Here is a 21,715-nt window from a genome sequence, read left to right on the forward strand (position 1 = left end):
AAGTTTAAGTTCACCTTTTCAAAAAATGAAAAGGTGAACTAACACTGTACCCCCTCCCCACCCACCAGGCCCCACTGTCCTTACCTTTTCTTTGGGTAATAACCCGTCTGTGGCCTTACAGCTGGTGTAGTGGTCCGGGAATCTGAAATTCCAACCTTTCTTCACCTTCTATCTGCAGGACTTCTGGGATGGATCAGAGCTATTCTCTGTGCTGGCACTGACCAATCAGAATCGCTCTGATCCATACTGGATTCCCTGCAGAAAGAAGGGGGGAAAAAGGAGTTATTTCAAATTCCTGGACTGCTACACCAGTTGAATGGACATCTCATCACCTACAGAGGTAATTACAGGAGGGGTGGAGGGAAGGGGAAAGGTGGGGAGGGTGTATAGCTTACCTTATCGGGTTTTTTTTCTGTAAAGCTGAACTGCTTGTTAAGTCTAGGGGGTACATGAATAAGCTGTAATATATCGACCTCTATTCCAAGGTGCTCTGGTTGGTGGTCACACGTAAGAATGTAAGTTGCAGGACAAATAGCTCTGCATTGTACGTGGGGACGGTGAGGGCCCGTAGGAGAGGAGAGGATAGTCCATGAGGCCTGCTGGAGTGAGGAATACATAGAAAGGGTTTTTAGTTTTTGTTTTTTTTATTTTATTTTAACTTTGGCTCACCTGATAACTGACTTCCACAAAACTGTCTAATAAGAAATGGGCTCAGGAGTAGAAGAAATCAAACGAAAAGCTTTGGTAATTGACAGTTTAGCCTGTACTTGTAGTAAGCCTGTTACACATGGTAAGTTTTTTTTGTTTTTTTTTCTTTTGTTTAACCTAGCGGGCTGAATGGAAGAAAAAGTGAGCTTGTGAGGAGGTCACTATACAAACGATGCAATGTTGGTACAGCAATCTCCCGCTGAGCTATTTATTTTGACGGGGGACACATCCCAACCCCACTCCCCACTCCCCCCCCCCCCCTTCTCCACCTGAACAAATCCGGTCACCGCTCGCATCCATTGGCTGAGACCACTGATCAGATGCCAATTGGATGCTGGTTTTTCCAGGATGCTCGTTTGACAGAAGCCGGCCGTGAGATCAGCTTCTATCCAGCAAGGACCTGTACACACAGGTCTGATGTCGTCCAATATCTACTGTACTAGCTGATTTTGGCTGATATGTGTACAGGGTTTAAGAAAAAAGTATATATTCCCTGGTATTGGGACACACAGCTATGACTGAGAGATTCGGCCATGCTATGGTAACCGTTTAAGAATGGAGATTAGGATTATTAGAATTGCCCACTCTTGATGGGTTCTCATTAGGTGTCTTGTTGTTTCTATCATTTTTGTTATGGTACCTTTTGCATAATAACTTATTTCTTCTTTTTATACAGGAAACTTTTGTGAGACTAATATTAATGAGTGTGCCCCAGCTCCTTGTCTGAATGGAGGAACCTGTGTGGATGGTATTGCCGGATACAGCTGTCTATGTACACTGCCATATACAGGTGAGTTTGATTCAAGCATATTGATATACTGTACACATCAGAGCATTCCCTATTGCTTTTTTCGGAAGTTCCAGAGGAACTGTAACAGTGATAAATGGCGTACTCTTGATACAAATGTATGCAATTAGGACACCAGTCTTTGCTAATTATTATTATTAAATTACTACTTCTTAAACTGTTTCTTTTTAAAGTGCAGCTCCAGTTAGGTCTGGTTCACACTTGCGTACGTAGACATACATCTTTATGAAGGGTTGTGTTTGCCTGCATGGGATGCACAGGTGTAATGTGCATATGTGTCCATTCAGCCCCATTTGTGTCTATTGGGATGCAGCAGCTGCATGGACACAGCCGTTGCTCCCAATTCGACATCTATGTGGGTGCACGTGCATGTTCTCTAATGCAGACAGTGTGCATTCAGGGACACCCACCCAAACGGAGGACAAATAACTCCCCACGTTCTATTCTAACTGTTTTGGGAAACCGTTAAATTGGTTGGTTTAGCTCCGCTCTACTCCTCACACAATATTTAGTGAACTGAACACCAGCAATTTTGGGTGATTTATACCTGACCGTGAATCCTTGAATATTTTGTATATCCATTGGAAATGGCTTAATGGTTTGAGCAAAAGCTATAGGCTATAGCAGGGGGAATTCATGCTGCTTGCAGTAACATTAAAAATGTTTTTTTTTTTTTACACTTTCATACTCATATTTGTTACAAACTAAAGAATGGTATAGGGGTGCAAACTCTGCATCTCTAAAGTGGTTCCAGCATCCATAAGAGCAGATGACTGAGTGTCCACCAGGTGAGCCGAGGAGCTTATCTCATGGTGCCTCTAGATGGCAGCACCTGAGGCTAACTTTTACCCTTTCTTCATGGTGCAAATGGCCATTAATCATCTTAGAAGAGTGCTTGTTGATCAGATGCAATGAAGGGATAGGTGGGTGCTGATGTCATGAGATATGTCCATAATGCGCATGGTAAAATAACAATGTTGATCACAGTTCTTTTCTGTTCCAGGCCAGACATGTGAGACTCTCCTTGCGCCCTGCAGTCCTGAGCCTTGTCATAATGGCGGTGTGTGCACACCATCTGCAGACTATGAAAGCTACACCTGCAAATGTCTTAGTGGCTGGGAAGGTAACTGTGACATTTACACATTTTCTGAGGATAACATGAATAGCAGAAATGTAGCTTTTGTGCAGTAAGGGCCTTGTCATATGAGCAACTCTATCAGCTAAAAAGTATCTCTAGTTAGGGATTTTCTTTTATTTTTGTAACAATAAGGTCATTACAGTCAGTGATGGGTCCAACCAGAATAACCTATCAACAACCCATTAGATCAATATGCCGCACACAGGGAAGTGGATTTTGATTGATAGTGAAGATATGATTGTAATTTATAAGTCCTTGATTGCATCTGTGTTCCCACTATGTTATATCATAATCTGGTCAATTGAAATATAATTGTATGCCTGAACAAGTATCTCAATGCTTGTGATTTTTGCAAAAAGAGTGATAATTTTCCACCATCGCCAATCGACTCAGTTTGATTGAATCTGATCGAAATTGAGTCCGAAGAGAAGTCATGGCTGCTTGTTGTTTTTTGTGTTTTTGTTTTTTTTTATTAGAAAAACAAAACTCTAGCATGTATGTCCACCGTTTTGTCATTGACATTTAGCAGTGCTTTCAGATTAACTATCATCTTTAACCACTTGCCATCCGGCCGCTGTATATAAACGGCAGGACGGTGGCAGTCCAGGGGCGGGTTGCCGTTCATAAACGGCGCCCACCCTTTTTGGACTGTGCGCACTCCCTGGGAGCGCGCAGCACCGCGATCCGGTGCCGCTGTGTCCTCCAGACACAGTGGAACTCCGATCGTCGTACAGGACCTCTGTGCGAGGTCCCGATCATGTGATCACTGATTGGCCAATCAGTGATCACATGCAGAGTAGTAAGCAAGATGTTACTTCTGACATCATTGCTTACTACGTATGAAATCTGTGAATGATCACAGAGGTCACATGGTACAAGGCTATTCACAACAGCCTTGTACCATGTGACAAGCTGTGACCAATCACAGCTCACACAGTATTTCTCAATGGCTGCAAGAATGCAGCCAGAGAGAAGGAGAAATTATTGCTTTTACAGCCTTTATGGGTGTAAAAGCAATCGGTGTAGAAAAAAAAAAAATCTTCATCACCCCCCACAAGTAGTACAGTATCACCATGGCTCACTTTGCTACATCAAACTGAGCTGGAAGTGGAAGCGGGTACCTGTCAAAACCAGGTACCCGCTCCACTGCCATATTTGGCACCTTTTGGGGGGGAGCGGGTATCTGGTTTTGACAGGGAGGCAAATAAGTGGAACTCCACTTTAAATTCTCCTCTGTTACCCTATGTGTCCGTGCATACACAGGTGTTTAGAGGCAGAAAAAAAAAACCAGGGCCAGAGTGTTCAGGAAAGGAGCATTTTGCCACAAAAATGCACCTGATGCACCTAACCGCTTGTAAATGAGTGTAAACATGCATAAGTACTGGGTACATATAGTGCTTGAGCATTCGTCTATTTCAGTGGCCAGGATAAATTTATATTTCTGGTCAATGAAATGCATGAACACCAACAATGCTTGACCTGCCTAAATGTACCTAAATGTATTTGAAATACTGCAGCTTTAGGTACATTTTTAAAGCTGCTTTGTCCTGCAAGGAGAAAGGCATTTAGAGGGGTTGCAGTATGCATGGGGCCTTATAGCCGGCTACAAATCACTACAAATAATCAGAGATTAGGAGCTGCTACAGATTTGCTGGTGTGACCTGGTCCTAAGAAGTGCATTGCGACTACAGTTCATTTTCCATATAAACTGACATCTAAACCTTCATATGACAGAAATAACATAGAATACTGGGTAATAATGCTACCTACTGTTGCAGGTGAGTCATGTGACATCGACGTGAATGAATGCAACAGGAGCCCTTGCCAAAATGGTGCACAGTGCATCAACCTTCCAGGCGGATACAACTGTCTCTGTAAACCAGGATACACGGGTCACAACTGCGAGACTGATATTAATGATTGTTCACCAAGTAAGTTGTAGTGTCAATCTGGCTGTTTGTAAAAAAAAAAAAAAAAGATAATAAAATTGTTCTTAATGCCATCAGTCTACATTTTTTCTCTTTTTAATTTGTTTTCTTTATTTTTCTGCACTCTTAGATCCCTGTCTCAATGGTGGTTCCTGCAAGGATGGGGTGAATTCTTTCTCCTGCACATGTCTGCCTGGCTTTACTGGACCAAGATGTGTGAATGAAATCAATGAATGTCTTAGTGACCCATGCCTCAATGGAGCCACCTGCTTAGATTATGTTAACAGCTATGTGTGTTCCTGTGCTCCAGGATACACTGGGCCTGTCTGCGAGACCAACATACAGGACTGTACTGAGAGGTAAGCTCTAGGAATTGCAAAGTGGTTCCAGTTGTGAGAACAGACTGCAGGATATCCACCTCAAAATGATCAGTTAGGGTAGACTTTAAAGTGTAGCCAAGCTAGGCCTAGAAACCTTAAGATATTTACATGTTTTAAAAAATGGTAAATGTGCTTTGCAGCCGACCTCAGTAGTTGCAGACACTGTGGGAGCAATCATCCTCAAAGTTTACAGCTGAAGGAACAAAGTCAAACTTCACAGTGTGTTCAGCTACAGGGGTTAGCGTTTGAAAACTTATTTTCGACATGTTAGGAATATTTATATGTCCCATGCAACACACAAGAAAAAGCCACATGCATGACTCCCAGAGACTGAGGCATGATGGGATGGAGTACAGGGGAGCTGGGATATACATGTCATATCACTATAATGGAGTACAGGGGAGCTGGGATATACATTACTGTATACATGTCATATCACTATAATGGAGTACAGGGGAGCGGGGATATACATTACTGTATACAGTTTTATATTTTGGACTATTCTAAAGAAAAATGTAATTTCATAAGCTTAAGGGGGCGTGGTTGGGGCGGGGCAGGGGTGGGGTTTGGGGCGGGGCAGAGGTGGGGTTTGGGGCGGGGCAGGGGTGGGGTTGGGGGCAGACCTGGGCAAGGTTGGGTGGGGCAACTGGTGGAGAGTAAGTTTTGTGACCGGCTAGTAGGTCTGCACTCGAAATATTAACCCCTGGTTTAATACAATTTTCTGTCCTTGTTTTTGGGTGCTGTCACTGTACTTGTACATAATTATGTGTTGATCTGTCATTTTCAGCTCCTGCTTTAATGGTGGGACCTGCAAAGACGGCGTGGACTCCTACACCTGCATCTGCCACTCTGGCTTCACCGGCTCTCACTGCCAACACGAAGTGGATGAGTGCGCTTCCCGTCCCTGCCAGAATGGAGCTGTGTGTGTGGACAGGGTGGAGTCCTATCAATGTATCTGCCCCAATGGATACACAGGGACGCAGTGCCAGGTGAGTGGAATGGGACAGATTGCTGTAGACAGATTTCCAATAAAGTGAAAAAAAACATGCATGAAAAATCTTTTTAAATCAACCTCCTTGCAAAGTAAGACTCTGAACTCTTCTCTGCCCTGTGAATAACCTCACTGTCCTCAAGAGATTTGGTGGTCTTCAGCATCTGACTGAATTCTGTGGCAGAAATATTATTAAAATTTAGTTTTTTCTACATGTTCTTATTCTTACATTTTGAGCAGTTTAACCTGGTTACTGCCACTTCTGACTTGGGGTAGTTTTCACACATTTGTGCTGTCCCTGCCTTCCCTCACTGTGTTTCCTGGGCTCTGCGTACCCATGGACAAGACCAGCATGGGAGAGGGAACATGGACAAGACCAGCATGGGAGAGGAATCATGGACAAGACCAGCATGGGAGAGGGAACTCAGCTGCTTTTTTTTTTTTGTTCACTGTGTGTTTGGGTGGGAATTCATTTAACACCTTCCCACTCGACCTATAGCAGAATGACGGCCAGGTGGGACACTCAATCTTGTGACTGGGCGTCATATGACATCCTGTCAAAACAAGCCGCTTGCGGGGCCACCCAGCAGCACGATCTGTCACAGCCGGTGATCTATCAGTACATCGGCCCATCGCCAGTGTCATGTGGCCGCTAGGACCAATCACAGCAGATCACATGTCAATTGTATACAATAGATGGCTTCCTGTCATGCCATCCATTGTATACAATTATGTTGTTAGCTGTGACTGGTCAAGGCAGTCACATGATACAGACAGGGTCAATCACAGCCCATCTATATCATGTGATCAGATTTGCCCAATCACAGCTAATCACAACTAAAGACTAAATGAATTGGTTTCATTCAGTAACAATGATTGCAAACATAAATGAAATACACTGGTATTAGCAATCATAATGTGTTAAAAAAAAAAAAAATCCTGATCACTTGCCCAGAGTAGTTCAATGTTACTATGGTAACATTATATTGCTTTGGTGACAGTGTGCTGAAAAATAAAATCGTAAAAAAAGAAAAAATGTAATAATAAATTTAAAAAAAAAAAGAAACATTTGAAAAACAAAATACAAATTCAATTATTATTTTCACCAAAGAAATGTAGCAGAATACGTTTTGACCTAAATTTATGAAGAAATGTTACAAAATTTTATAACAGAAACAAAGAAAAGAGTTTTTGTTTTTTTTCAAAAGTTTCAGATATTTTTTGTTTTATTTAGCAAAAAATAAAAAAAACTGAGTGGTGATTAAATACCACCAAAAGAAAGCTCTATTTGTGTGAAAAAAATGATAACCATTTCATATGGGTGCAGTGTTGCATGACCGTGCAATTGTCATTCAGAGTGCAACAGCGCTGAAAGCTGAAAATTGGCCTGGGCACGAAGGGGGGTATAAGTGTCCAGTACTGAAGTGGTTAAAAAAAACATCTAAGTTCCACTCAAGCACTTAAAAAGGTTTTTGAGCCCCCACACACACAAACATATGAAAGTAAGTGCTTGCGTCAAGGGTGCCTACATGCGCAAATCTCACTTTTGCTATGTGTTGCATATCACAGTGGGCAGCACAGTGGCTAAATGGTTAGCACTTCTGCCTGGCAGTACTCGGGTCGTTGGTTCGAATTCCAGCCACAGCACCACCTGCCTGGAGTTTGCATGTTCTCCCTCTGCCTGTGTGGGTTTCCTCCGGGTACTCCGGTTTCCTCCTACACTCCAAAGACATGCTGGTAGGTTAATTGGTTCCTGTCTAAATTGTCCCTAGTATGTGTATGTATGATTGTGAGTTAGGGACCTTAGATTGTACACCCCTTGAGGGTTAGGGACTGATGTGAATGTACAATATATATGTAAAGTACTGTGTAAATTGATGGCGCTATATAAGTACCTGAAATAAATAATATCGCACTGCATGCCAGAGTGAGGCTAATAACTCCTTATTCTCATTATTCCTAAATCTGAACTGATGACCTGTAGGGGCTTTTAAAGCACTGCCTACAGAAAATATAGGGTTGTGAAGTTTGTTGCCATTTCACAGGTACACGCAGTTTTACGTTTTGACATGTTTGGTATCTATTTACTTGCAACCTCATCTTTTATATTTGACTGAAAATTTATTCATTTCTTGTGTTGGTGTTCGTTCCAATTTTATGTCATGTCACATATTAGTGGAACGATTTCTAAAATACACGCAATTTTCCCCGGGGTATCTACTTTCAGAAAATATATCATATTTGGAGGTTTTACATGATCTGGAGGTCTAAAATAATTTTTTCCATTGTATGGGGGAAAAAAAGGCAAAAACTGCTCTGGCAGTGAAAGGTTTAAAGGTCTCCTGCTGATCAATGGGCCTTGGAGGTGAATACGTTTTTACGCAGATCTCAGGTTACCAAACACACTGTGTTTGGATGAATATTGCCCTTTGTGTGGTTGAAACCTCGCTTCTTTTTACAGACATCGACTATTAGCAGTGTATTGTATATTTAACAACAGTAACCACTCTTCTTCTGCCTCTGACACAATTGCTCCTTTGTTTCAGAACTTGCTGGATCTTTGCCGTCGTTCTCCGTGCCAGAATGGAGGTCGCTGCACTCAAATAGGCCCATCTATCCGCTGCGAGTGTCCTTCTGGATGGACGGGAAGTTACTGTGATATCCCACGTGTGTCATGTGACGTAGCAGCGAACAGGAAAGGTGCGTACAACGGATGAAAGTGGGTACAATGAAGAACGATGAGACTTTATGGCTTGGCTCTTGACATACTCTTGTTGTGTTAGGTGTCCGCGTGGATCAGCTCTGCCATGCTGGGGGGTCCTGTATGAATACAGGCAACTCTCACAAGTGTTTCTGCAGAGGAGGCTACACTGGCAGCTACTGTGAGACACCCATCAACCAGTGTGACCCGGATCCTTGTCTTAATGGAGGGTCTTGCCACAGCTACCTTGGTGGTTATGTGTGTGAGGTAAGCAAGACTAATGAGTCTATGGGAGTATATTCTATCTGCTCCTTCTATTTTTATGATTCCAAGTTGAAGGTTTTCCAGAGAGGATAGAGAACATATACCCAGTGAAGTGAGTGGTGATGCACAGAAATGAAGCCAATCCCCCTGCATAAGGTGTACCTGTTTATCTGGAGCTTTCTCTTTCTCGTTTGGAGTGCTGAATTATAAAGCTTGAGTTCAAAAAAAAAAAAAAAAGGGAGCAGAGAGCTGAAGTTGCACTCTGCAGAGCTCATTGAGGAAAGCACTGAGAGCTGAATGGAGGAAAGAGACACACCCCTCTTCACAAAGCACACAGGAACAGAGCTGAGGCTGTCAATCAGCTGGAAGTCCCTCCCCTGTCACCATTTTTCTTTTGGTGTCAGGAAAAGGTGTCAAATGACTCGTGCTGATAGCGGAGGAATGAAGCATAAGACAGAAATGACACTTAGTGCTCTGGATTGAGACAAGTACACACTTTAGAGGGATATGCTTTGTTCATATTTCATGTCTGAGGTTTACAACCAGTTTTAAGTTGCAAAATCATGTGTAGGTTGTACAAAGTGAGGTAGTCTCATCTATCGTTATTGATGAGCAGAGCAGGCTTAAGGTTTTGTTATATAATGGGCAGCACAGTGGCTAAATGTTTAGTACTTCTGCCTGGCAGTTCTAGGGTCTTTGGTTTGAATCCCAACCACAGCACCACCTGCTTGGAGTTTGCATGTTCTCCCTGTGCCTGCGTGGGTTTCCTCCGGGTACTCCGGTTTCCTGCCACACTCCAAAGACATGCTGGTAGGTAAATTAGACCCTGTCTAATTTGGCCCTAGTATGTGTATGTATGAATGTGAGTTAGGGACCTTAGATTGTACGCCCCTTGAGGGTTAGGGATTGATGTGAATGTACAATATATATGTAAAGCGCTGCGTAAAACTGACGGCGCTATATAAGTACCTGAAATAAATAAATATAATTACATCCCTTGTAATAGAGGTTTATGGTCTAGCATCTGCCATGTTAGCGACATAGGAGTGTGTATGGTGGGGGACTTTTTGTATTCTTTTTGCTCTTAATGCCATCTTTTTTCCTAGTGCGTGGCTGGATTTGAAGGAACAAACTGTGAAATAAACATAGACGAATGCCAGTCTCACCCGTGTCAGAACGGAGGATCCTGTATTGACCTGATTGGTCGTTACATCTGCTCCTGTCCGCCAGGGACCCTTGGTAAGCATGTAGACTGTATTATCACACATGCCCTTATTAGGTACAATGACTAAAATGGGCCAGAATGGAAGTCTTAATTTTTATAATACAACCTTCCCTTAGCAAATTTAATTTTTCTAGAGTTATTGGCCAGCATTTATCTAGTAAAGCCTTTTTCAACCAGGGTGCCCTGAGGTTTCTTCAGGGGTGCCTTGGCAAAATGTCCACAAATTGCCCAAAACCTGTATACAAGCCAGCGGGTGGAACAAGCCTGCCTTTTAGTTACACAAAACCATAGGTTTTCATTGTGCACCATTACCACCTTCTAGCCGCCAGCCTCCTGACAACCAATAACATGATCAGTTGATAAGGAGAATGTCAGCTGCCTGCACAGCATCCTAGTTTTACCCTCCCCTGCCCCTCCCCATCAGTGCTGGGGTCACATTAGCTCAGTGATGGATAAAAACAGAGGGAGAGGAGAAACACTGGAATACTACTCAGTACCAGTGTGTAAAAGTGTATTTGGTTTGCTAGAATAAATCTCCTCTAATGGTGGGTGCCCTACATGTGTGGGTGTCGCTGCATTATATAAAACTATTAGAATATTTTTTCACATTTTAGAATGGGGTGCCTCAAGACTGTCTGTAATTTAAAAGGGTGCCTTGACTGAAAAAAGGTTGATCTAGTATACTGGTGCTTGCTATAGAAAAAATGATTCTTTCCTCATTCAGAAAAAAAGATTTGTTGTAACTGCAATATTGATTGTATCTGCAGAAAATATTAAACTGTATAACATGATATGACTACCACTGAGACAGATGCAATAAACCAATAAATATGGAACGTCTTATGCAGCGATAAAGCAATTGTTTCAGTGAGAGTTCTGTATGTGTGCATGTTAGTTATACTTTGAGGATGACCATTTGCCTCTAAAAATCCTCAAACCAGGTCCCTTTGAGTTTTTACAAAATCATCATAAAAAATCGTCCAAAATAACAATAGAATTAGGGGAGAGTTGTCAGTGTAACCATATCGATATGCAAACATCAACATAAAAAAAAAAGGACTTTGACTGCTACCCCCTTATTATCAACATTATAATTAAATCATATGGCAGGGTGTAGGGTTGAAAGCCTAAAAAAATATATGCTTTATTGTAACCACTTAAAATATGAAACAAGCTAAAAAAAAATTATTGGGCAAGAAAATCATACACATACTGGTACTACAACGCCTCCCACTGGACAGTACAAAATCATGTCATATTATAATATATACAGTGTGTGTGTTTCAGCTGGTTAGGAATCCACTAGTGCAGCCTCTAGTCCAGTGTTTCTCAACCCTTTTTCAGTCAAGGCACCCGTTAAAATTATGGACAGTCCCGAGGCACCCGTTACAATTATGAACAGTCTGGAGGCACCCCATTCTAAAATGGGGTGCCTCAAGATTCTCCATTTTAAAAGGGCACCCCATTCTAAAATGTAAAAAACTATTCTAATATTTTCATATAACACAGCAACATCCACACATGTAGAACACCCAACATTAGAGGTGATTTATTCTTCCAAAGCAAATACATTTTTGCACACTGGTACTGACTAGTATTCCAGGGTTTCTCTTCTCCCTCAGTTTTTCTTCATTACTGCGTTAATATGACCCCAGCACTGATGGAGAGGGGCATGGGAGGGTCAAACTAGGGTGCTGTGCGGGTAGCCGACATCCTCCATATTAACTGATGATGTCATAGGTTTCCAGGGCGCCAGCGGCTAGAAGGTGGTAATGGTGCACAATGAAAACCTGTGGCTTTGTGTAACTAAAATGCAGGCTTGTTCTACCCGCTGGCTTGTATAGTTTTAGGCAATTTTTAGACATTTTGCCAAGGCACCCCTGAAAAAAACCTCAAAGCACCCTAGGGTGCCTGGGCTCCCTGGTTGAGAAAGGGCTGCTCTAGTCTGTGTATTATATCCTAATGGTATGTGATCTAATACATGGACTATATAAAATAAGATTTTGCTGATAATAAGGGGGTAGCGGTCAAAGACTGGGGTTTTTTACTGATGTTTGCATATTTATACTGGGAGGAAAATGGGTTTCCAACATCTGTGAAAATTGGAGCGTTTATCTAGCACCAGCATGTTATAAAGCCCAAATAACTGGTCATTTGCCCGAAGCCCAAGAGAATGATTACCAAAGTGTCAGTAAAGACAAAAGTCAGTGACTGTATAAAGCATTGCAGACACACTTCACAATTTCAGTAAAGCTGTAGGCCTCATTCACTGTACGTCTGAAGAGGGCCACTTTTAACCGTACTGGACTGTTTTGGTGTTCCACAAATCCCTGTGCATGCAGTCTCATTGCCATCAATGGGGATGCAGCTTCTGTCCATATTGGAAACAGTGGCTGTGTCCTAACTGATAGCAATCCATGTGCATATGGTTATGTTCAACCTGTGTGAACGAGACCTTCGTATAAAGCAGAGAGGAAAATTCTGCAGGAAATGTTTTACATTTTCCATTAGTGTCGGGGTCTCTCTCCCTTATGATATTGTCTGTGCAATTGCCTTTGCTCCCTGCTTCACACACTTTAGTCCCCCATATGCTCCCAATCTTATAAGTTTGATGGGTTGTGTTGATGTTGAGGGTCTATTTATTACATTTTCATCTCAGGAATGCTTTCTGTGATACACTAACCACATTGATTATAGGCTACGTCTCATATCACAGTAGTATATGATTTGAAACCTAGATAAAGTGCTCTGTATCACTCGCCACTGATTTTGCACTTGGACAAACTAGGCTGTTTACTAAACTGTCATGTGGTGACACATCACAAACATGTCCACAACCCAGTTTGGGTCCCAACCCATAAGCTGACCAGGCACTGTAGAACAAGAGAAATCACTCGGTTGCATGTTTGTCATGATTTATTTGTGAATTATTTGCATATAGAGTACTTAGATTGTATATATAATATAGATCTATTTACAATCTTCTTTAGATTGTGTACCTGATGTTCCTAGATATATTTACAGGCCAATTTTAACACTGTGTACCTTCATGCTGCCGCTTGGTGCCATGACCTTTTCAGAACTTAAAAGGAAAAACGAGGCAGTGCCCGAACTCAACCCACTCCCCTCTCCCATACTTTGTGTTTCTTGTGTGTATAGGCTTCTGTGTATGTAACAATATTATTTTTCTTTTTTGATCATATTGAATTTATAATGTTACAGGGGTGCTGTGTGAGATTAATGAAGATGACTGTTCCACTCTCACCACTTCTGGCCAGCCCAAATGTTTGAACAACGGGACTTGTGTGGATAAAGTTGGGGGCTACCGCTGCAACTGCCCTCCAGGTTACACTGGCGAGAGGTGTGAGGGCGACATCAATGAGTGCCTGTCTGGGCCTTGTGTGACACACAACACCCGCGACTGCATCCAGATGGCCAATGATTATCAATGTATATGCAAGAATGGCTATACAGGTAAGATGGTTGTATGACGGAGGGAGAAGGGGAGAGTTGAGGATCAGCTGCTGAAACCTTCATCTAGTCAGTGTATACATTCATCAAGAAAGCAATATTAATTTGAAATGGCAACATAGAATCTCACACAGTTCCACTTAGGGGGTCTAACTGGTAATCTTAGTAGTGTAGGAATGTGATATCAAGTAATGTATAATTATGTTGTTCAGGACGCCGTTGCCAGAGTGTGGTGAACACATGTGAGTCTCGGCCTTGTCAAAATGGAGGTGTTTGCCGTGTGACCGTTAACACCCCTCTGGGGTACACCTGTCGCTGCCCTGCTGTAAGTACTTGGCTTTTGCATCTGATAAAAAGCTACATCATTCTTTATTCCTTATTCACTCATAGCACATTGTTCTCATGTTATAGGGTTTCACTGGACCATCCTGTGAGCGACCTCTAAATTCCTGTCGAGACTTTGATTGTCCATCTGGATCTTCCTGCATCCCTTCACCTCTAGGCCCTCGTTGTGTCTGCCCTCCAGGGGTTGTCTGCCGTACCCTCCTAAATGGCACCTTTAATCCACAATCTCCCCGTCATTCAGCCTGCTCCCCCTCACCTTGCCAAAACGGAGCTCGGTGTGCCACTACTGACAAATTCCCTTACTTCACCTGCCACTGCCCTCCAGACTTTATTGGACCACGGTGTGATATAAAGGCCCCGATTGAAGACATACCAGCACCAGAATGTAGCCCACCACAGTGCCCCAACAAGATGGGAGATGGCCGGTGTGACCGGGAGTGCAATTCTCCAGAATGTCACTGGGATGGTGGAGATTGCGCTCTGTCCGTGGATGACCCGTGGAAGAATTGTCCCTGGCAAAACTGCCAGCTCCTGTTCAATAATTCCAAATGTGATTTACAATGTGCCTCAGCTGAGTGTCTGTATGACAACTTTGACTGCCGGGAGAAGACTGAACACAGCTGCAAGTAAGGGACCTGAAGTGCTGTAAAGGACTTGGGGTTGGCTGTCTTACATTTTCATTTACATTTTATTTATTCAAAAGTCCTAAGACCAGGCAACACAGGGTGTCTATTACTTTTATTAGGCAGTAACTAATATTGCAACAAAGAGCTGCAGAGGAGAAACTTTTCTGTCCTAATAATAAAATTATGAACTTTTTAAATTTTAAAATTCACAGGTTTTCTTTTAATAAGTGAATGATAGTTGTTTAAACTGAACTTTTTGTTTGCCCATGCAGGGGAAAACCGCTCCACTTTAAGGCTGAACTCCAGAATAAGCTACTATTGCCTAAATACAGTTGCAAGAAAAAGTATGTGAACCCCTTGGGATTACGTGGAGTTTTGCATGAATTGGGCATAAAATGTGCTCTGAACGTCATCTAAGTCACAACAATAGAAGAACACAGTCTGCTGAACATAATACTACACAAACATTAGATGTTGCCATGGTTTAATTGCACATAACATGTAAACATTCACAGTACAGGGAGGAAAAAGTGTATGAACCTTTGGACTTAATAACTGGTTGACCCTCCTTTGGCAGCAATAACCTCAACCAAACGTTTCCTGTAGTTGCAGATCAGACCTGCACAACGATCTGGAGTAATTTTGGACCACTCCTCTTCACAAAACTGTTTCAGTGTAGCAATATTCTTGGGATGTCTGGTGTGAATCACTCTCTTAAGGTCATGCAACAGCATTTCAATCGGGTTGAGGTCAGGACTCTGACTGGGCCACTCCAGAAGGCGTATTCTGTGCTGTTGCAGCCATTGTTTTGTTGAATTACTTGTATGCTTTGGGTCATTGTCCTGTTGCATCACCCATCCTCTGCGGAGCTTCAGTTGGCGGACAGATGGTCGTACGTTTTCCTGCAAAATGTCTTGATAAACTCTGGAATTCATTTTCCCATCAATGACAACAATCCATCCAGGCCCTGAGGCAGCAAAGCAGCCCCAAACCATGATGCTCCCTCCGCCATGTTTTACAGTGGGGATGAGGTTTTGATGTTGGTGTGCTGTGCCTTTTTTTCTCCACACATAGTGTTGTGTGTTCTTCCCAAACAATTCAATCTTGGTTTCATCTGTCCACAGTATATTTTGCCAGTAGTGCTGTGGAACATCCAGGTGCTCTTTTGCAAACTTCAAACGTGCTGCAATATTCTTTTTGGACAGCAATGGCTTCCTCCGTGGTGTCCTCCCATGTACTCCATTCTTGTTTAATGTTTTCCTTATTGTAGATGTGTCAACAAAAATGTTAGCATGTGCCAGAGATTTCTGTAGGTCTTTAGCTGACACTCTGGGATTCTTCTTTACCTCATGCAGCATTCTGCGCTGTGCTCTTGCAGTCATTTTTACAGGACGACCACGCCTAGGGAGAGTAGCAACAGTGCTAAACTTTCTCCATTTGTAGACAGTCTGTCTTACCGTGGACACATGAACCTCAAGGCTTTTGGAGATACTTTTGTAACCCTTTCCAGCTTCATGCAAGTCAACAGTTCTTGATCGTAGGTCTTCTGAGAGCTCTTTTCTGCGAGGCATGGTTCACATCAGACAGTGCTTCTTGAAACCAGTAAACTCAAAACAGGTGTGTGTTTTTTAAGGGCAGGACAGCTGTCAGCAACACATCCAATATCATCACACTGATTGGAGTCAAGGTTGGCTCACTCCTGGCTCCAATTAGCTCTGGGAGAAGTCATTAAGCTAGGGCCTCACATACTTTTTTCTCCCTGCACTGTGAATGTTTACATGTTATGTGCAATTAAACCATGGCAACATCTAATGTTTGTGTAGTATTATGTTCAGCAGACTGAGTTCTTCTATTGCTGTGACTTAGATGACGTTCAGAGCACACTTTATGCCCAATTCATGCAAAACTCCATGTAATCCCAAGGGGTTCACATACTTTTTCTTGCAACTGTACAAGAGCTATGTGTATTCTTCCTTAAATATTGGTGTGCTTAGTGTATTTCTTCCAGATCTGAGCTGTCATCCAGTGTGAAACCTTGCCTCTGTGCAGGAGCTTCCTGGGTAATAAAGACCAGTCACTGATGCTCTCTCTGCTTGTACACAATGACTGGTCTTCTATCCATCCCCTTCTGTAGTTCTTCATACAGCCTGTAGTGGATGGAGCCTGCTTGGTCCCTTCCACAGCTCTGCTCTCTGCACAGGCTATGTACAGCACAATGATTATGTCAGTGCTACTTTTACAAGGTATTATCTAGATTTTGATGCCCTCAAATTAGATTTAAATCTTTTGTATCTATTGAGGAATATATATGTGAAAACCTTGGTGCCTAGAGTTCAGCTTTAATTTGGCCCTGTTAGCAGCATATAGTTTGCTCCCTTTCACTTCCCTGCTGCTCCAAGTAGCTGCTGGGTGCAAAGGAAAGTCAATAGATTTATAGGTTGCAATTATAGGACTGTGGACTCAAGTGTGATAGCTCAGAATAGCAGCATTGATTGGTCCAGCACGGTCACATCTTCCTGCGCACCTAAAATTTCTGGGTACTTCCTTTGGCTCTTGGTGCTGAAAGGAACAGCAGGGAATCAAAAATTAGTTGCATGTTGTTAAGGGGGTATTAATGCTAACTTGTCTTAATTCCTCAAAAGGAACCGTATTTTTAAAGTGTCAAACTGCTTTTTTTGTCTGACAGCCCTGTCTACGAACAGTACTGTATGGACCACTATGGAGATGGTCGGTGCGACCAGGGATGTAACGCGGAGGAATGTGGCTGGGATGGTCTTGACTGTGCCGGAGGCCGGGATGGAGAGCAGCTGGCAGAGGGAGTGCTGGTTATTGTGGTTCTGCTTCCTCCTGAGCAGCTGTTAAAGGAAAGCAAAGCATTCTTGCTGAGACTCAGCGTCATTCTGCGCACCTCTCTCCGCTTCCGCGTGGATAAAGATGGCCAGTACATGATTAAACCATACAGGAGAAGCCAGGCAGCAGAGCGGAGGGTGAAGAGAGAGCTGGATGGTGACATCATCATAGGGTGAGCACATGTTTGCTGAGATGAGCATTCAATATAATGGATATTGTTTGTATGTCTTAAAGTACTAAACTCTCCAATACATTCATCCCCACCTTCCAGTTATGCAGCAGTCACATCCCTCAGTGGCTGCTGTCATTTTTTTCCCTGGATTCTAGGTTTTTGGCCACCTGATTAGGCAGCGGGGGATATCATCCCATGCATGTGCATGGGAATCAGTCATTCTGGCACAGCCGAAGTCTGCCAGGAATGCATGCTGAGCTGTGCATACACAGCTTTGTGTACATTCAGTAGAAAACTGCAAGCAGGCAGGTAAGTTTGTATTATTGCAGAGGAGATTGTAGCATGTCTCTTCTGCACTAAAAAGCTGCCTGCTCACAGTTTTCTAAAAGTTAGGTTAAGTTTGGCATAGCTTCTATTAAACTAAATTAGGCATTCTACACTTAAATCATTGGATACTCTAGAAAAAAAAAAGCCTGGATAAAAATGCAAACAAGCAAATCACTCATTAGATGCATAATAGCCAATACATGGAAAGGCCTGCAAATTCCCAACAAGATAATCATTGCTAAAATTAGATGAATATGCAGTATGGAGCAAATTGCATACACATCACAATCCCAGCTCAATGGGTTTCCTTAGATGTGGGCTTCATGGATAAGCAAATATTGCCAAGAGTAAATAAATCTCTGAAAGTGTATTGGGACAGTCTATAGTCCCCCAGATCTCCTGAAGCATGTGAAATATCTTTACCAACAGAACTCATATGGTACATATTAAATCCTCCCAACAGAATCATATGGTATCTATTATATTCTCCCAACAGAATCCTATGGTATCTATCAAATTCTCCTAGTTAGGTATCTATAAGTTTCACGCAAAAAGTTACACAAACAAAAAAAGGTTCATGGAATTGTACTTTATCCATTAATCATCCTTGATATTATACCTGTCAAAATCTTCATTGCATGACAGTGATCTGGTCTTCCTGAATTTTTAATGTAAGGTACAACTAAATTACCATTTTGTTTTACTCTTGAATGTTACGCCATATCAAAGTAAAAAGTAAGAATGTAATTGATACATTTTTGAGAGGTAGGAGCTGGTTCCTTCAATGGTTCCAGCTGTATGAGATCGTAAACTGTGAATATAGTTGTACAATAGGGGTAATCCTTTTAAAAATATCAAAAATATAAATCCGTGAAATCATCCCTTGCAGGAGAGCAAGGGATTGCTTTATTAAATAGACCCTTGATGTTCTGACGTCTGTTCTCTTTTGACAGGTCTGAGGTGCTGTTGGAAATTGACAATCGGCTATGTAAAAAACAGGTTGACAAAGAGACCTCTGAATGCTTCCCAGATGCAAAAAATGCTGCTGATTACCTGGCTGCGCTGAGTGCTGTGGACAGGCTGCATTTCCCTTACCCAATTAAATCCGTGCGCAGTAAGTCATATAATAATCATTTATTAAAAGCAATGTGATGAATCCGAGGTAGGAAACAGATGAATTCATAATTTGTGTCTCCTCCCAGGTGATAAGATTGAAGAACCTCCCCAGTCATTGCATCTTCTTCCACTAGTGGGCGTAGCTGGGCTGTTGGTCTTGATCGTGATAGTGCTGAGTGTGCTGGTATCTCGTAGGAAGCGAGCCCACAGCACCTTATGGTTCCCAGAAGGATTTATATTGAAAAAGGAGAGAGACAGACGTGAGCCTGTGGGACAGGATGCTCTTGGACTTAAGTAAGAAAAGCACCAGTGCCTCCTACTGTGTTGCCCATCGGTCTTTTCACCTAACTGTGCTTACACCATGCTTCTCTTTGAAGGAACATCGCCAAAGCAGAACGTCTTATGGAAGATCCTTCTGAAGACTGGACTGAGGCAGACTGTCCTGAGACTAAAAGACTTAAGGTAAGTACTAGGGAAGTGATATTGTAAACGAATATAGCTGCATGCTATATTTAGGGGAGTGACATCACTCTCTACCTATTCACCTTTGCTGCCCTGTAGCAAATTTGCAGATTGCAAGTCTGTATGGATTTAATGAGAACTGTCTGCATACATACCATTAAGCAAAACCTGCGTGGTCTCCAGCCTTGTCTAGTTTCCATTTACAGAATATCAAGGTGCAGTCATGGATGGAAGGGTATCCTAGATGGTTGGCTGAGGGTGTCCTCTTTATTGACATTGCATCCTTTTAACCCCATGCAGCTGAAATCATCAGCATGCCCATGATAGGATGGCTGCAGAGTGTCCAGTGCCAGGAATGAAGAATTGCAGAGTTGCAGTATTTGCAAAGAGCGGAGTGCTTTCATTTGCCACCTGTGAAGGCGAACAGGAGGTCTTCAACCTTCTTCATATGTGATGAAAAAAGTCCAAAATTTTGGCTGTAAATTATTCACAAAATTAGTTTTCTAGTTTTCCAACCTTTTTTTGTGTATTTTAATAATTAGATGGATTTTTTTTTCTTCTGAAAATATTTGATTACAGCATTCTCACTTCCATTTTATAGACTGAGGAGCTTTCCCCCTGTCGCCAAGATCCCGTGGACCCACGGCCTTGGACACAGCACCACTTAGCCGCTGCAGATATCCGACTTCCACCAGCTACAGCACTGACTCCACCACAGGGTGACTATGAGACCGATGGCATGGATGTTAACGTGAGAGGCCCAGGTGAGCAGCAACACAGATTTTCATAAGGAGCAGGGTTCAAGTTAGGCATGCAGAATAGTATTTTTTTGTTGCACAGCAGGTGCACAAGTGAAAACACCATACAAAACTAGACATTTTAGATAGAACACTTTGTCTCTGGGGCTTGGTATTTAGGTGTTCCTGAAGGCTTTCTCAGTGATCTGCATACACTGTTATTACTTCTGCCAGCAATACAAATGTGTGCAGCAGTCCCCTCTGTCCTTAATTCTCCTGATGGCCTGTTAAAATGTGCAGACAACATGGATGTGCAGCAGATGTGCCCCCAAGAATTAGGAAAAAAGTCTGCCAGATCACTAAAACTATACTGGGCTAGTTGGGTCTAGGTTTTGGGCATCTAGATGTCTCAGTATCTTTAATCCCCTGATATTCATCTGCTAGGCACTTTTGAACCTCTTAGTTGGGTGTTCTTCCTTTGCAAGGGCATGCAAATTTACCCATCCCCCCCCCCTCCCCATACTTTGTAATCAGTCATGTTAGCTAGTTCTCACCTGATGTAGAGATAGGGAACCCTATCCTAGAAATTGTTCCCGTTCTTTATTGTGCATTTTCTCCCTTTGATCGTGCAAGACACCTACACCTTGCTACCTGGCAGGTCTTGGTTAGACCTTGTATATCCTCATGATAGCACTTTGGCTTTACACTACTTGTGTACTTACTTTTGCCAACTGTTTCTCTTTTTGCTGTGGTTGCAACTTTTCCATGCCCCTCTGGGGCTTTCCTCAGGTGCTCTTGGTTTTGCAGAGCCTTCCCCTAGTGCTAAAAGGGGCTATGCCCTTGTAAAGAGACTCTTTAATGACAGAACCTTCTCCCCCATTACCTCTAACAGCAGTAATTCTTCTTTGGCTTCCCCTGTGATCTCCCTGGTCTCCCCTCCTTTTTATGTTACATATGAACAAAGTATCCTGGAAGCCAGTTCTTCCCTGGGGCTCTTTATATTGCCTTCTGTGTCAAACACTTATCATACGTCTTATGGATGGGGTCAGGTCCATCATCTCTGGCTTCCTGTCATGTATTATCTTGCCAACTGAGTCCTTTTCTGTTTCTCTCAGGGAGGTCCCTCTATGGAATTCATCAGGTCTCCTCCACCCGGCTGGGTGGTTATGTTAACTTTCTTTAGGGGCTTCTACCCTCAGGGAAGGAGTCCCTCCTTTCCTACCTGCACCCATTCTCTTTAGAGGATGGGTTCTTTACAGCATTTAGCATTGGCCCTACTCAAGGGTTATAGGGCTTCTGCCTGTTCTGTTCACATTTTTAAAACCATTTCATGGCAGTTGGTTGTTTGAGCCTCTGCTACTTCAGCTACAGGTTTCTTCTGCAGTCTTATGTCTGAGTCTTTTGACCATTCGTTTTCATCCTCTGGGCCTGGTGCTACAATTTCTTGTTCTGTACAACTTTCCCTG

General features: G+C 42.6%; 1 protein-coding gene across 1 annotated transcript in view; it reads left to right on the forward strand.

The window, feature by feature from the left end:
• NOTCH3 (notch receptor 3) overlaps nucleotides 1–21,715 on the forward strand; it is a 125,875-nt gene that overhangs the window by 98,490 nt on the left and 5,670 nt on the right. Inside the window, exons 15-30 of the mRNA XM_089661278.1 lie at nucleotides 1,385–1,498; nucleotides 2,520–2,639; nucleotides 4,433–4,585; nucleotides 4,713–4,941; nucleotides 5,750–5,951; nucleotides 8,500–8,653; nucleotides 8,737–8,921; nucleotides 10,025–10,157; nucleotides 13,366–13,617; nucleotides 13,827–13,939; nucleotides 14,026–14,585; nucleotides 17,272–17,607; nucleotides 18,888–19,048; nucleotides 19,137–19,344; nucleotides 19,428–19,512; nucleotides 20,114–20,276. Coding sequence (XP_089517404.1) covers nucleotides 1,385–1,498; nucleotides 2,520–2,639; nucleotides 4,433–4,585; nucleotides 4,713–4,941; nucleotides 5,750–5,951; nucleotides 8,500–8,653; nucleotides 8,737–8,921; nucleotides 10,025–10,157; nucleotides 13,366–13,617; nucleotides 13,827–13,939; nucleotides 14,026–14,585; nucleotides 17,272–17,607; nucleotides 18,888–19,048; nucleotides 19,137–19,344; nucleotides 19,428–19,512; nucleotides 20,114–20,276 — 3,168 coding nt within the window. The remainder of the gene's footprint in view (nucleotides 1–1,384; nucleotides 1,499–2,519; nucleotides 2,640–4,432; nucleotides 4,586–4,712; nucleotides 4,942–5,749; nucleotides 5,952–8,499; nucleotides 8,654–8,736; nucleotides 8,922–10,024; nucleotides 10,158–13,365; nucleotides 13,618–13,826; nucleotides 13,940–14,025; nucleotides 14,586–17,271; nucleotides 17,608–18,887; nucleotides 19,049–19,136; nucleotides 19,345–19,427; nucleotides 19,513–20,113; nucleotides 20,277–21,715) is intronic.

Source organism: Staurois parvus, unplaced genomic scaffold, assembly GCF_062004578.1.
Source record: "Staurois parvus isolate SC_StPar_1 unplaced genomic scaffold, SC_StPar_1.0 ptg001328l, whole genome shotgun sequence".
In the NCBI taxonomy this organism is placed as follows: domain Eukaryota; kingdom Metazoa; phylum Chordata; class Amphibia; order Anura; family Ranidae; genus Staurois; species Staurois parvus.